We start from the raw sequence: 17316 nt of genomic DNA on the forward strand, positions 1-17316 counted from the left end.
AATACTGGTAAATATATAAATTTTGTGGACTGTATATTAAAAATTATAAATGGTTATATATATACACAATTACATAACAGAAGGAAAATATATCTTAATATCACTCACCAATTTGACTGGAGATTAATGTGTATCATACTCAGAAAACCTCACTCTAACTAAATCTATGAAAATAATGCTGGTCAGAATTACACACAAATCTAGAGAGCTTATCTGAGGTTCCTGGAGCTGTCTTGTCCAGTCGTCTGATATCTCAAGTTATGCAGGAATGCACATCCACCAATTTCGCCTCCTATTTGAGAGGTGTCAACACAATTTTAACCTCTAGAGCACGAAAAATTCTTCCCATTACACCAACGTTTGTACAAAATTCAAAAACCAAGATGGCGAGTCTCTTCTTTTTTTCGATAACATACTTCTTTTAAAAATACAATATAGGGCATCTATTTACCTATAAATTGCCATATTTCCTAAAAATATATACAGTATCTTCCACAGGTGTTATCCTGGCAATAAGATGCATCATCCATTAAATATTGAAGCCGTTCAGAAAAGAATAACTGAAATTTATTTAATGTGTTTAAACAAAAATATAAATTTCTTTGTCTTACATGTAAAATAGGCACGTGCACCGATGCACTTAAAATATATTTTCCATAGTCGTCGAATCAGGAGGCACCTTTGGAACATTTGAAACCATGACACAGAAGGTTTTGAAAATTATTGAAGTAACGGTGTCCCATAGCTCGATCAACAGAGCACTCAGCTCACACACTCAGGTTCGAAATTCGAATCTCCTCCGGTATGGCTGAAAAACATTAGGGACGTGTTTCCATAAGACACCTGCTGTCCCTCTTCACTCATCAGTGTAAAATGGGTACCTGGGTGTTAGTCGACTGGTGTGGGTCGCATCCTGGGACAAAACTGACCTAATTTGCTCGAAATGCTCAGCATAACAAGCTGCTTTCTATATAGTAGTATGTCATTACCTGGAGTTTACCTGGAGAGAGTTCCGGGGGTCAACGCCCCCGCGGCCCGGTCTGTGACCAGGCCTCCTGGTGGATCAGAGCCTGATCAACCAGGCTGTTACTGCTGGCTGCATGCAAACCAGCATACGAGCCACAGCCCGGCTGGTCAGGTACCGACTTTAGGTGCCTGTCCAGTGCCAGCTTGAAGACTGCCAGGGGTCTATTGGTAATCCCCCTTATGTATGCTGAGAGGCAGTTGAACAGTCTTGGGCCCCTGACACTTATTGCATGGTCTCTTAACTTGCTAGTGACACCCCTGCTTTTCATTGGGGGGATGTTGCATCATCTGCCGAGTCTTTTGCTTTCGTTGTTAGTGATTTTCGTGTGCAAGTTCGGTACTAGTCCCTCTAGTGAACAGATCCATCAACAAATATAATTTGTGTGAATTTGCCTGCGTTCCAGGGAATACAGATCAAGAGACTTCAACTGGTCCCAGTAATTTAGGTGCTCTATCGTACTAATGTGTGCCGTGAAGTTCTTTGTACATTCTCCAGGTCAGCAATTTCGCCTTCCTTGAAGAAGTAGTCATTACAGCTATTGCAACCCAGGAGTCGCAAAGGCCTGTTATCCTGGGTGTAAAGGGAGCGAAATAAACACAGCAGAAAAACCTTTGACTTGCATTATCCTTCACCAATTTAGAACAGAAGTATGTACACTATATACACTATGTACAACAATAGGTATTAGTGCACTCCACGGTAAGCAAGGCAGAATAGAAGCCACTATAGAGCAGACCATGCTTCAACCAGCTCTAGAATGGGAATGACAAGGGCAGACAGGTGAGTGGTACCCACAGCACCTCTGCGATTGCCAAGACCATCTTCTCATTGGCTGGAACCTGGGTACTGGTTGAACGACGGGGCCCCATCATCAACCCCTAGTACCTGGTTCGCTGGTTGGGGTTGACAGCCTTTCAATGAGGGTGTGTAGCGCTGAAAAAAGGTTACGAACTCTTTGCATGCCACAACAGCTTAAGGCATCCTGCTTGGCTTCAAGCAGGATGCCTTAAGCTGTATTGATGGTTGTAATTTAAGAATTTTTTTTTGGGGGGGGAGGGAAGAGAAGGACTGTGGTTTGGAATGGGGGTAATATCCCAGGAGCGGAGAAGTGCCGGTATTGCCTTATTTGACACAGATCATATATCTGGTTCATTCGGAGGTCAGTTCCAGTCTTTACGATCCGTCTGGAGGAGTGTTCACCAGTGCTGAGGAAAGTTTGGAGTGCTTTTGTGCAAGGGTTTGAATGGGCTTGCCTGACCCCAGTGAGGATATTTCTTTCAGTAACAAGATCTCTGATGCTTGGGATATCAAGTTCTTTCAGTATATTTAAAATATTGGTAGTACGAGGGCATCCTAGGATGATCCTCACAGCTTCGTTTTGCATTTTTTCCAGCCCTCCAAGCTTCCAGTCTGACACAAGAGCAAGTAGTGGTGCAACATAATCAATGATCAAATATAAGCAAAATACATCACTTTCACAATTTTAACATTAACACCATACCTGGGATGAAAACCTGCCTCAGCCTTACTGTGTTTGGGAGCAAAGTGAGGGCAAATATTTTTGGTAATTGTAGATTCCTTTCCAAAAATTCTTAGACGTGCAAATAACTAGTTCAGTGACATCCACAATTACTCCTGAGTTAGTCCTGTTATTTTGGGTTTCCAGACAGTTGTGTCAAATAATGCTGCATATTTTGTATTACAAGAGCTGGGAACCTTCTTTATTAAGAAGAGAAGCTGCTTTTGAGATTGACAGTGAGACTTCCTTCTCGACACCACATTTACAGAACAATAAATTCTAATATTAATCTCGACCTGAAGCACTTTCTTAATAGTTGCAATAGGATCATGGACATAATACTAGGCACAAAAATCTCTATGACATTCCCCGTGTCCGACTTAATCCCTTCAAAAATTCAATGCACATAAAATGGCCCAAAATCTGGAATTCTCTGTTGGAAATCTCCAGTACCACTATCAATGCCAGCATTTTCAAAACTACCATTAACAAAAACCTCTCCCTAACATATCCCAACATTAACTAAATGTGTGATAACTACCTGGAGTATACCTGGAAAGGGTTTCGGAAGTCAACGTCCCCAAGGCCTGGTCTGTGACCAGGCCTCGCGGTGGATCAGGGCCTGATCAACCAGGCTGTTACTGTAGGCCGCACGCAAACCGACGTATGAACCACAGCCCAGCTGATCAGGTAGTGACTTTAGGTGTCTGTCCAGCGACTTCTTGAAGACAGCCAGGTGTCTATTCTAAATGTCATGAACATATGTAAAACAATATAATCTTATTCACAGTATCTGTACTCCTCTCAAATATTAAACATTGATAATTCACCCCAGGTCCTTACAATAGAGATAATCAACCCCAGGTCCTGACAAAAGGCAAGTACACAGTACTTGATGACGCACTGACTTTCTTTTTTTCAATTCAATTCAATTCAAAGTTTATTCTCTATAAGGATTACAATGCTGAGTTTACAGAAATTTGGTTATTGTTTGGTTTACATGTAGTAAAATTGTGATTACAGTGTACCACTAGAACGCTTAGCATGGCTAGGCATTTCGGGCATACTTAGTTTTATTCTTAATTGTAAAATATTACAAATTATGAGGTAAGTTGGTATTATGGCTAAGTGACTAAATACTAGTTTATGGGTTTAGCAATGTGAATGCTTTTGTTTTGGTACAGTATATAGTTTCAGTATTGGAGTATCACAGGATTCATTATTTTAAGACTGAGATTAATATTTCTGTTTATGGTCAAATGAGTGAGCGAGTGTAAGTGTGAACCACCAGGTGGTATTTGTGTAGTTAGTTGACGGGGTGTATCAGGGAGATAAGATGTTTTCTAATGGTAGTTTTGAAGGTGATGAATGTGTCTGCAGTTCTAGAGTTCTCAGGTAGGGTATTCCAGATTTTAGGGCCTTTGACATACATTGAATTTTTGTAAAGGTTTAGTCGGACACGGGGAATGTCGTAGAGATGTTTGTGTCTGGTGTTATGCCTGTGGGTTCTGTCACAACTATCAAGAAAGCGTTTTAGGTCAAGGTTGATATTAGAGTTTAAGGCCCTGTAGATATAGATTGCACAGTAGTAAGTGTGGATGTACTGAACTGGGAGTAAGTTTAGATCTTTGAAGAGTGGGGGGGTGTGCTGCCAGGGATGGGATTTAGTGATTATTCTTACTGCAGCTTTTTGTTGGGTTATTATTGGCTTTAGGTGTGTTGCTGCAGTTGATCCCCAAGCACAAATAGCATAGGTGAGGTATGGATAAATAAGTGAGTGGTATAGTGTGAGAAGGGCATTTTGCGGCACGTAGTATCTTGGTTAATTTTAAGCCTGCCCATAATGCTCTGCATACAAGGGGCTTTGGCATGTTGCACTTTAAAAATTGCATTCCTTGTGCTTCTCTGTATCATGTTCAAATAAATAAATAAATAAATAAATAAATAAATAAATCCTGGGTGGCTAACCCTCCCTATCCCAGGTTATCCTGGGTGGCTAACCCTCCCTATCCCAGGTTATCTTGGGTGGCTAACCCTCCCTATCCCAGGTTATCCTGGGTGGCTAACCCTCCCTATCCCAGGTTATCCTGGGTGGCTAACCCTCCCTATCCCAGGTTATCCTGGGTGGCTAACCCTCCCTATCCCAGGTTATCCTGGGTGGCTAACCCTCCCTATCCCGTGTTAAAACTCCAAACAAATCTTATCTAATTATCTTTTTTTTTTCCTGTCTCCCGGAAAAATGTCATTCTAACCGCCCAGTTCAGTAAAATATTGTCTCATTTACTTGTAGTAAATAAATATATTATATTATTATTATTATTATTATTATTATTATTATTAAAAAAAACTACCTTAGCTCATTATTTTACATTTGTTAAATAATTCAGGTGCTATTTTTTAGCTTAAGACTATTTACTTTGTTTTATACTTAATTCTAACTATAGATTCACTACAAATCTTATGATTACAAGCATTGATCCTGATACCAACCTCTTATTTAATGACTTAAATGAATCAAACAGTTACTGTAATTACTACACTGCAGAACAATCAAAGGCACTTCTCAGTGCCAACAACAACATAACTATCTTTAACTACAATATCAGATCTTTAAGCAAGCATTACGATGACCTCATAGCATTACTAAATTCCTTACATGCCAATATGTCCATCATTACACTAACTGAAACCTGGCTAAAGCCTGATAGTACAGATGTCTGTGCCATTCCTGGTTACACAGCCATACACAACTGTAGGCCAGACCAACAAGGGGGTGGCACAGCCATATACTGCTCAGACCAACTAGAATGTATCACTAATACTTGCACAAGGGATGAACATGGGGAATATATAATAGCCAAATTCAAATCCAAATACCTACAAAAACCTCTCACATTGATAAACATCTACAGAGTTCCACAGTCAAACATTAGCCAATTTAGTCAAAACCTAGGAAGTATGATAACTGATGCACGCATGAACAAAGATCACTTACTACTCTCAGGTGACTTCAATATAAATCTCCTGCAAGACCAGGACCCACACGTTACTGAATTCACAAACACAATGAGTAACTGTATGTTGCTACCAACAGTAACAAAACCTACAAGAGTTACAGAGACTAGTGTTTCCCTACTTGACCACATCTGGACCAACACCATATCCCCTTTAAAATCAGGCATAATTACAGATAATACCACAGACCACTACCCTACTTTCCTCATAACAACTCTTGGTAAATTACCCCAAGACACTACTAAAGTCACCTTCAGACTTCACAATGAGGCAGCCATTAATAACTTCACAACAGCAGTAGCAAACATTGACTGGCACACTGAGCTAGAAATCTATACAGATATTGACGAATGTATTAATAATTTTCTAAAAAAGACCCAATACCTCTATAACAAGCACTGCCCTAAAAAAACTAAACATGACAGCTAAGAGACTGAACAGTCCCTGGCTAACACCCAGCATTCTCAAATCCATAAATACAAAACACCAATATGAAAAACAGTACAGAATGGGTCACATAACCAGAGACCAAACAAAACGTTACTCGTCAATCCTAACCAGCCTGATAAGAAGGGCAAAAAAATTGTATTATGAGAACAGATTATCCAACTTACGAGGTGATATAAAAAAGACCTGGAAAACCCTATCAGAAATTCTGGGAACAAAAAAGATATCACGAAATAGCGAAATAAAATTAGCAAAATCAGATGAACCCCAACTCCCACCAACAGAAACAGCAAACAGACTCGATGATTTCTTCTCCACTATAGGACAAAACCTTGCCAATAAAATCCCAAGCTCAGATACCCCACCAAATGACTACCTCACCGGCAACTACCCGAACACACTGTTCCTAGCTCCGACTAACCCATACGTAAGTAAGTAAGTAAGTAAGTTTATTCAGGTATACACAAATACAGTTACATAGAATTATCATACATAGCAGCATATGTGTAGAGAACCTAGGATAACCCAAAAAAGTCAGACAGAGTGACTTATTTCCATTATTTCCCTTATTATCAACACACTAAAAAACAAGGCAGGAGATTTAAATACCTTACCACCCTTTATATACAAAAAAGTGTCACAAGTGCTATCACCAATCATTGCAACACTCTTTAACAAATCCATTGAATCCTCCACCTTCCCTACAGTACTCAAAATAGCAAGGGTCACCCCGATCCACAAAGGAGGAGACCAAACAGAGTTGAATAACTATAGGCCAATATCCAACTTACACCCTCTCTCAAAAATCTTCGAAAAATTAATTCATAAACGAATCTACTCCTACCTTATCTCCCAAAACATACTCAACCCCTGCCAATTTGGATTCAGGCCTAATAAAAATACTAATGATGCTATTATACACATGCTAGAACATATATACACTGCAATAGAGAAAAAAGAAGTCCCACTGGGGATCTTCATCGACTTACGTAAAGCTTTTGATACAGTTGACCATGACTTGCTCCACGTAAAATTGTCACACTATGGTATAAGAGGGCACTCCCTCAACTACCTCAAGTCATACCTCAGCAACAGAAGCCAATATGTGTACGCAAATGGGGCAAACTCTTCTGCACAACCAATTACAGTTGGTGTCCCACAGGGAAGTGTCCTTGGCCCTCTTCTCTTTCTCCTATACATAAATGACCTACCAAATGCTTCGCAATTACTCAAACCCACACTATTTGCAGATGACACTACATACGTCTTCTCCCACCCGAGCCCAGTCACGCTAGCCAATACTGTAAATACCGAATTACAGAAAATATCTACCTGGATGAGGACTAACAAACTTACACTAAACATTGACAAAACCTACTTCATTCAGTTTGGTAACAGAGCTACAGATGTCCCTCTTAACATAATGATAAACGGATCACCTATCACAAAGCTAACAGAGGGAAAATTCTTAGGAATCCACCTTGATAATAGACTCAAATTTCATACACATATACAACAAATTTCTAAGAAAATTTCCAAGACTGTAGGCATACTATCGAAGATACGGTACTATGCTCCACAGTCAGCCCTCCTGGCCCTATATCACTCTTATTTACCCCTATCTCACCTATGGAATTTGTGCATGGGGCTCAACAACAAGTAACCATCTCAGACCACTAATTACCCAACAAAAGGCTGCAGTTAGAATGATAACAAATTCTCACTACAGGCAGCACACTCCACCAATATTCAATGCACTAAACCTACTCACCATACAAAACATCCATTCTCCCACATCCCATTCACCCACAGATGTGGGTGGGTGTGAGTTAGACCTGATAGCTTGTGCTAACAGGTCGATTGCCGTGTTCCTCCCTTAAGTCAATGTGACCTGACCTGACTAGGTTGGGTGCATTGACTTAAGCCGGTAGGAGACTTGGACCTGCCTCGCATGGGCCAGTAGGCCTTCTGCAGTGTTCCTTCGTTCTTATGTTCTTATGTTCTTATTACATACATAGAACACTTAACTCTGATATTAACCCTCCCCTCAAACATCTCCTTGCCAACCTCAACAGAACACATGACCATAACACAAGGCACAGATCACTCTTTGATGTTCCTCGTGTCCATCTCACGCTATGCAAAAACTCAATGCACATAAAAGGCCCTAAAATCTGGAATTCATTACCTGTAAATATAAAAGAAACACTACCTGTTTATAAATTCAAGTCTCTTCTCAAAGATTACTTACTCACCCAAAACCAAATAAATACTGAATAACTGAACCTTATAAATTGTATATCTTAAATGTTTCTCACAATTATATCACATAAATGTTAAACCTAAAACCCAATCTAACTTTATTATTTTTTAAATACACTACCTAACAGAATACTCCATTCTACTGAATGTACAGCAATGCATACAACCATATGACCTGTCTTTGTAATACTCACTTGTGCTTTATAGTAATCTGTTTACATTAATGTTTTATCACTGTTTTCATCATTGCTTAGTTAATCTTAAGTTAATTTTAAGCCAGCCCGTAATGCTATGCATAGTATAAGTGGCTTTGGCATGCTGCTCTTATCTGTATTTTTTTGTACCTCTGTATGTGTGCTCAAATTGTAAATAAATAAATAAATAAATTATTATTATTATTATTTATTATTATTATTATTATTATTATTATTATTATTATTATTATTATTATTATTATTATTATTATTATTATTATTAGTTTTATAAGAGAAGAATGGAAATAAGTCACTTTGAATTTTCTGGATTATCCTAGTTAATTTACACTATGTTTGATAATTGTACTTATGTGTACCTGTGCCTAAATAAACTTACTTTCTTATTCAATTCAAATTCGAATTCAAATTTATGTATATAAGGACCACGATTAGATTTTACCACCAAAGTGGCAAGTTGCACGATATTCCGCTGATGAAAGTTTTTCTGGGTGTATGACTGTGGTGTCCCTTAATAACCCCAACATGAAGAACAAGAAGCAGTAGTGAGGTTGTGGCGGCAGTAAGGTTGGTGTTTCTCATCCTCGGGACACTATCTTTCTCTCTTTCTTCAGTATTGCTGACCACTTATCTCCTCCCATGTTATCTCCCCGGGATTTTGGTTCTTATATTATCTTCTCGCTGTTACGTCGGTCAAGGCTTCATTAATTCAATTTATGCCGATTGAACGTTTAGTTAATAAGTAAGTTCATTGTGCTGCCGCCCTTTGAGGGCAAGATAAGATATGTTTGGATATTTAATTGGAAGGTTAGACACCCAGGATAACCTGGGGCAGGGATAGCCACCCAGGATAACCTGGGGCAGGGATAGCCACCCAGGATAACCTGGGGCAGGGATAGCCACCCAGGATAACCTGGGGCAGGGATAGCCACCCAGGATAACCTGGGGCAGGGATAGCCACCCAGGATAACCTGAGATTAGGAGGGTTAACCACCCAGCATAACCCAAGAAATTCAGTGTATTTATTTATTTATTTATTTATTTATTTATTAATTTGAATATGATACAGAGAAGTACAGGAATACAGTTATTAAAGTGCAACATGCCAAAGCACCTTGTATGCAGAGCATTATGGGCAGCTTAAAGTTAACTTAAGATTAACTAAGCAATGATATATTTAGTGGTAAAAACATTATTGTAAACAGACAACAATTTAGCACAAATGAGTATTACAAAGACAGGTCATATGGTCATTTACTGTGTTGCTGTACATTCAATAGAATGGAATATTCTGTTAGGTAATGTAATTAAAAAAATAACAAAGTTTGATTGGGTCACAGGTTAGACATTTATGAGATACAATAATGAGAAACATTTATGAGATACAATTTATGAGATACAATTATTCAGTATTTATTTAGTTGTGGGTGAGAAAGTGATTTTTGAGAAGAGACTTGAATTTATAAACAGACAGTGTTTCTTTTATATTTACAGGTAATGAATTCCAGATTTTAGGGCCTTTTATGTGCTTTGAGTTTTTGCATAGCGTGATATGGACACGAGGAACATCAAAGAGTGATCTGTGTCTTGTGTTATGGTCATGTGTTATGTTGTACAAGAATGGTATACAATACCGACAAGATGAAATTAAGACACCTGTGCAACATCTGGGTATCTTTATTGTAGACATTTCGCCATCCAGTGGCTTTATCAATACAAGTTCCAGGACATAACTTGAAGACAGTAGAACTATATACAGAAGATGAGGTAATCAGTCCCTCAACCTAGGAGTAGGTGCAAAGAGCACCGTAGTCGTGGAGATTCTGAAGCAGAAGCAAAGCGCCTGACGCTTATATACTAACGTCAGGTGGAAATGGGACGGGTAGCAAAGGACTCCAATGGAAATAAGTCACTGTGACTTTTTTGGGTTATCCTAGGTTATCTACACATGCTGTGTATGCTGTGTATTTTTGTATACCTGAATAAACTTCCTTACTTATTCAATCTTGTCCCCCAGGATCCTTGTAGGTTTAGCACTTCTTTTTGATTATAATAATAATAATTGTCCCCCAGGATATCACCCACACCAGTCCACTAACACCCAGGTACCTACCTGTGCATGCACATCTGTACTTCAATTATGTTTTGATCTATATGTATTGTCTTTGATACTGTTATATTTCATTCCAAATCATCATTATTAGTCAATTGTATTTTTCAGTTTTGTTGGCTCCACTATTTGCTGGCTTAAGGCAAATTTGTTTCAGAGATTTAATAGCTCATGTATGTGTGAATTTTCACCTGAGCTGCCTTCTGGGGTTATCTCCGCTATAGCATTTTTTTACTACATTCTTCCATTTTAGACATTTTAAATTTAAATCACCAAGCGTCAGAATATTTAGTGCTGGGATTTGAAGATTTTTTCCAAACGGTAGTCAATTTTCGGAACCTGTTCCTTGAATTGTTTGGAAGTTGGAGCTGATGGTTTATACACATTCCCCAGTGACAAGGTTTTGGTTTTCAATCTTTACTGACAAAACTTCAATTACATATATCATTTGTGATGTTTAGTAAGTCTGAGCAGTTTGAGTGACTCTTTGACATACAGGCCAACCATTCCCTTGTTGCCTGTTCTTTCTGTCACATCTAAATAAGTTGTACCCTGGGATCCATATTTCATTGTCAAAATGATCTTTTTTATGGTTCTTTGTGAAAGCTTCAAACATTGAATTTGACTCTGTGAAGAGTCCATTGATAAAAGGTATTTTGTTTTTGGTTGATTGGAACCCTGAGTTTCGGCTGTAATCCGTTCCAGGCGCTAGGCCTAAACTTGAAAAGGCCGAAAGGCGAAGCAATATTTCCCATGAGAAAATAGAATTAATCCGTTCCAAACCCACAAAAATATTCACATTTTTTAAAGAATAACTATAGTTTTACATACACACATCTCAGATAAATACATTTACATGTACTAGTATACAATAGATAAATTAAAATTTAAGTAAACGTTTAAAATAACATTTATATACCTTTATCGAAGAGACTTGCTGGCATCTGGAAGATGCCTGCACAGGACAAAAGAGTTAGCCTGTCTTTCATAGGATTGTGTCCTGGCAGGGCCTTTTCCTCCTGAGTAATGTAGGTCCTCTTTGGCATTTTCTTCCAAAACAGGCCTGTTTTGTCGCAATTGAACACTTGTTGGGGTTTTAATTTTTCAGTGTCTATGTACTCCTTAAAGTCCTGCACATATTTTTCAGCTGCTTTTTTGTCTGAACTGGCAGCCTCACCATTCCTTATCACACTGTGTATGCCACTACGTGATGAGGTATCACAGTGGGCTCCTGTGACGAGCGGGGTCCCACAGGGGTCAGTCCTAGGACCAGTGCTATTTTTGATATACAGTGGACCCCCGCATAGCGAACTTAATCCGTGCAAGAGGGCTGGTCGTTATGCGAAATGTTCGCTATGCGAATTAATTTTCCCCATAAGAAATAATGGAAATAAAATTAATCCGTGCAAGACACCCAAAAGTATGAAAAAAAAATTTTTTTACCACAAAAAAATGTTAATTTTAGTACACACAAACTGAAAAAGGCATGCACAATTACATGACACTTACTTTTATTGAAGATCTGGTGATGATTGATGGGATGGGAGGAGGGGAGAGAGAGTGTTAGTGTTTAGAAGGGGAATCCCCTTCCATTAACACTTGAGGAGGCAAGTCCTTTTCCGGGGTTACTTCCCTTCTTCTTTTAATGCCACTAGGACCAGCTTCAGAGTCACTGGACTTCTTTCTGTCCATAGAGCTCTGTACCTCCCGTTCCTTTACGATTTGTCTAAAATGGGCCATAACATTGTCATTGAAATAGTCACCAGCACGCCTTGCAACAGCTGTGTCAGGGTGATTTTCATCCATAAAGGTTTGCAGTTCAACCCACTGTGCACACATTTCCTTAATTTTTGAAGTAGGCACAATGGATTCCACAACTGGCATAGGCTTCTCAGGGTTAGCCCCAAACCCTTCAAAATCTTTCTTAATTTCCATACTAATTCTCACCCTTTTTACCACAGGGTTGGCACTAGAAGCTTTCTTGGGGCCCATGGTCACTTATTTTCAACAAACAGAACCGAAAACACTGTAATAATACGAAATATTCCGAGTGTATGCTTGAATGTTACCGCGGAGGCTAGCTGGTAAACAATGGGACAGGCGGCACATGTGAGGCTGGCTGAGGCCGCACATTGGACGCGTCTCGGACGAAGTTCGCTGAGCGGGTTTTTGTCTACTATGCGGGGCAAAATTTTAGCGATCAAAGCGTTCGCTATGCGGAATGTTCGCTATGCAAGGCGTTCGCTATGCGGGGGTCCACTGTATATGAATGACATGGTGGAAGGGATAGACTCTGAAGTGTCCCTGTTCGCAGATGATGTGAAGCTAATGAGAAGAATTAAATCGGATGAGGATCAGGCAGGACTACAAAGAGACCTGGATAGGCTGGACACATGGTCCAGCAACTGGCTTCTCGAATTCAACCCTGTCAAATGCAAAGTCATGAAGATTGGGGAAGGGCAAAGAAGACCGCTGACAGAGTATAGGCTAGGTGGACAAAGGCTGCAAACCTCACTCAAGGAGAAAGATCTTGGGGTGACCATAACACCGAGCAGGTCTCCGGAGGCACACATCAACCAGTTAACTGCTGCAGCATATGGGCGCCTGGCAAACCTGAGAATAGCGTTCCAGTACCTTAGTAAGGAATCGTTCAAGACACTGTACACTGTGTATGTCAGGCCCATACTGGAGTATGCAGCACCAGTTTGGAACCCACACCTGGCCAAGCACGTCAAGAAATTAGAGAAAGTACAAAGGTTTGCAACAAGGCTAGTTCCAGAGCTCAGGGGAATGTCCTACGAAGAAAGGTTGAGGGAAATCAGACTGACGACACTGGAGGACAGGAGGGTCAGGGGAGACATGATAACAACATACAAAATAATGTGTGGAATAGACAAGGTGGACAGAGACAGGATGTTCCAGAGAGGGAACACAGAAAAACACAGAAGCAAGGGGTCACAATTGGAAGCTGAAGACTCAGACCAGTAACAGGGATGTTAGTAAGTACTTCTTCAGTCACAGAGTCGTCAGGAAGTGGAATAGCCTAGCAAGTGATGTAGTGGAGGCAGGAACCATACATAGCTTTAAGACGAGGTATGACAAAGCTCAGGAAGCAGAGAGAGAGGACCTAGTAGCAATCGGTGAAGAGGCGGGGCCAGGAGCTGAGTCTCGACCCCTGCAACCACAATTAGGCGAGTACAATTAGGTGAGTACTACGATTCTTACATCTCTCAAACTAACCTTTGCTGGCCTTAAATTCACTAACATCAGCACTAGTTTCAGGCATTTTCTTAATGAGATCATCATGCAACTGCCTTGCCTTTTCACGTATTATTGACTGAGAAACACTATCTCCTGATAATTGTTTTTCGCGTATCCACACCAACAACAGTCTCTCCATATCTTCGAGTATTTGCTATCTCTGTTTTGAAAACATACTTGCACCTTTCGCAACAACAGCTTCCTTGATTGCCTTTCTGTTGGCCAAGATAGTAGTGATGGTTGAATGGGATTTGTTATATAACCTTTCCAACTCCGAGATACGCATTCCACTTTCGTACTTTTCTATTATCTCTTTTTTTAATTCGATAGTACATCTCACCCTTTTTACCACAGGGTTGGCACTAGAAGCTTTCTTGGGGCCCATGGTGGCTTATTTAGCAGTTACAAGCACTGAAAGCAATAGAATAATACAGAATATATCGCGTGTATGTGTGGAATCGACCGCAACGGCTTGTAAACAATGGCACACTGGCTATGCACAGAGTCTTGGAGTGGCTGGGCCTGCTTAGGCCGTTTGGACACGTTCTGGACGAAAGCCCTTAGCCAAGTTTTTTGGTGTTGGCTGAGCCAATATTTTGACGCCAAGGAGAGCTGTTAGCTGATTTTGGCGTTAGCCGATGCAGCCTTTGGTCGAGGGTCCACTGTATGTACAAAGAGATCTGGACAGGCTGCAGGCCTGGTCCAGAAACTGGCTTTTGGAGTTCAACCCCACCAAGTGCAAAGTCATGAAGATTGGGGAAGGGCAAAGAAGACCACAGACAGAGTGCAGTCTAGGGGGACAAAGACTACAAACCTCACTCAGGGAAAAGGATCTTGGGGTGAGTATAATACAAAGCACATCTCCTGGGATGCACATCAGCTAAATAACTGCTGCAGCAGATGGGCGCCTGGCAAACCTAAGAATAGCATTCCGACATCTCAGTAAGGAATCATTCAGGATCCTGTACACCATGTATGTCAGGCCCATATTGGAGTATGCAGCACCAGTTTGGAACCCACACCTGTTCAAGCAGATCAAGAAATTAGAGAAAGTACAAAGGTTGCAATGAAACTAGTCCTGGAGCTAAGGGGCATGTACTATGAGGAAAGGTTAAGGGAAATTGACCTGGCAACACTGGAGGACAGGAGAGAGAGAGGGAGGATATGATAATGACATAAAATACTGAGAGGACTCGCCAAGGTGGACAGTAACAGGATATTCCAGAGATGGGACACAGCAACAAGGGGTCACAATTGGAAGCTAAAGACTCAGATGAGTCACAGGGATGTTAGGAAGTACTTCTTCAGTTATAGAGTTGTCAGGAAGTGAAATAGTCTGGAAAGTAATGTAGAGAAGGCAGGAACCATACATAGCTTTAAGAAGAGGTATGATAAAGCTCATGGAGCAGGGAAAGAGTGACCTAGTAGCGACCAGTGAAGAGGCGGGGCCAGGAGCTATGACTCGACCCCTGCAACCACAGTTAGGTGAGTACGTACGTGCATGCATGCATACTGTGTATAAGTATGCAAGAAATATAATTGGTTAACAAAACAACTAATATTTAGATAATATGTCTATACTTTTTTTTTACTTTTTTGTAAAGAACTTAGATTTTTATTTTCTGTGCAGAGTTACCAACTCTAAAGTACTGACGTTTCCTCCAAGATGTTGAACTCATCATAAACTCCAAGATGACAGACAATGTGTATGTATTATTTAACAGTGAATTCTGTAAAATGTTAGTGATTACACACATTGGAATAATATCTGGATGTAGTCATGAATGTTTTCTTATACAGATATTTATCAACATTAAATTCCATCATCCAACTATCACTCCATTTGCTCAGTATATCCAAGTCATTTTTTTTTTTGTTTATTTTGTCAAGTACTTTAGCACTACATGCAAACAAACACATGTAGTTTTCAGTTGCAACTGGTAAATACGTAATTTACATAAATTAAAAACTGTATAAGGCAAAGTGCAGATCCTTATGACTTCAATGGTGTTATTCAAATTCAGAGTTTTTTCTTTTTATGCACTGCACAGATAATGTAGCCTACATGTTAGGCACAAAAGAAGCCACTAATGTACAATAAAGCAGCACATGTGCTGTCACCCATTATTGCAACTCTAACAAATCAGTGGAATCTTCAACTTTCCCTTTCCTACTCAAGAGAGCAAGGGTTACCCCAATTCTCAAAGGAGATGATCCTGCTGATGTGAATAACTATAGGCCTATATCACACTTGCCCTTACTTTTTAAAATCTTCAAAAAAATAATTCGTAAGCGAGTTTACTCCTACCTAATATCTCACAACATACTTAACCCCTGCCAGTTTGGGTTTAGGCCAAAAAAAAATATGAATGATGCAGTTATACAAATACTTGAACTGATATATGCAGCACTTGAAAAAAATTAATATCCTCTAGGGCTCTGCATAGACCTGCAAAAAGGATTCAGTAAAGTGGACCACAATATCTTGCTCTTTAAACTAGATAATTTTGGGGTCTGAGGACATACCCTTGAATACCTAAAATCTTATCTTGGCAATAGACACCAGTATGTCTCCACAAATAGTGTAGCCTCAGCTTCTCAGCCTGTAGCTGTTGGAGTGCCACAGGGCAGTGTCCTTGGCCCTCTGCTCTTTCTCATTTACATCAATGAGCTTCCCAATGCATCTCATCTCCTTAAACCAGTTCTATTCTCAGATGACACTACTTATGTCTTCTCTTACTCAAACCCAACTATGCTTAATGACTGTTAATGATGAGCTACTAAAAAATCTATGTGGATGACAACCAACAAACTCCCTCTTAATATAGACAAAACCTACTACATGCTGTTTGGAAACCGAGCCTTATTATCCAACTTAACATATTGATCAATAATTCCCCCCATTACAAGATAAAATGAGGTCAAATTTTTAGGTCTTCACCTTGACTGTCAATTAATTTAGGGCTATAATTAAAAATCATCTCATCTCCTAAACTTAACAGTACCAGCACTGTTCAATGTCTGAAATCATTTAACCAGTTTGGAACTACTAAAAATCTCAATTAACTTATGACTACTAAATCAGTCTAAAATATTAATTCACACTTGAAATTGTACTGTTGTAATATTGTAAATTATGCTAATTGTAATATTTTTTCTACCTCTCTGCTATAAATCTTATTAATTGTAATTTTTTTTGCTACCTCTCTTTTTGTAATAATTCAAAAAATGCATAATTAATATTTACCACTCCTTGATCTATGGCTAGTTTTAAGTACATGTATTCTGTAATCATTAAGATTAGTCTGCCCGAAATGCTCACGTATGATAGTAGCTTTCTTTGTGCTGAACAATATCTTATAACATGTAAATCTCAAGGACACAAGTGCAACTAATGTGGCATTTATTGTGGCAACGTTTCGCTCTCCAGGAGCTTTATCAAGCCATTACGTAATGGCTTGAT

The 17316-nt window shown here is 39.6% G+C and overlaps 1 protein-coding gene across 3 annotated transcripts in view; it reads left to right on the top strand.

Annotated features, from left to right (window-relative positions):
- The first annotated feature begins 8908 nt into the window (after nucleotides 1–8908).
- Nucleotides 8909–17316, top strand: part of mei-41 (meiotic 41) — a 183829-nt gene continuing 175421 nt past the window's right edge. The window contains exons 1-2 of one of the 3 annotated variants that reach the window (XM_070097851.1): nucleotides 8909–9049; nucleotides 15484–15559. In XM_070097851.1, the coding sequence (XP_069953952.1) occupies nucleotides 15546–15559 (14 nt within the window). In that variant the 5' untranslated portion in view covers nucleotides 8909–9049; nucleotides 15484–15545. Of the gene's footprint in view, nucleotides 9050–9089; nucleotides 9225–15198; nucleotides 15339–15483; nucleotides 15560–17316 lie in introns of those variants that run through there. The other 2 variants (XM_070097852.1, XM_070097853.1) reach the window with 2 other exon arrangements.

The sequence above is a fragment of the Cherax quadricarinatus genome, chromosome 60 (genome assembly GCF_038502225.1).
Source record: "Cherax quadricarinatus isolate ZL_2023a chromosome 60, ASM3850222v1, whole genome shotgun sequence".
NCBI lineage: Eukaryota > Metazoa > Arthropoda > Malacostraca > Decapoda > Parastacidae > Cherax > Cherax quadricarinatus.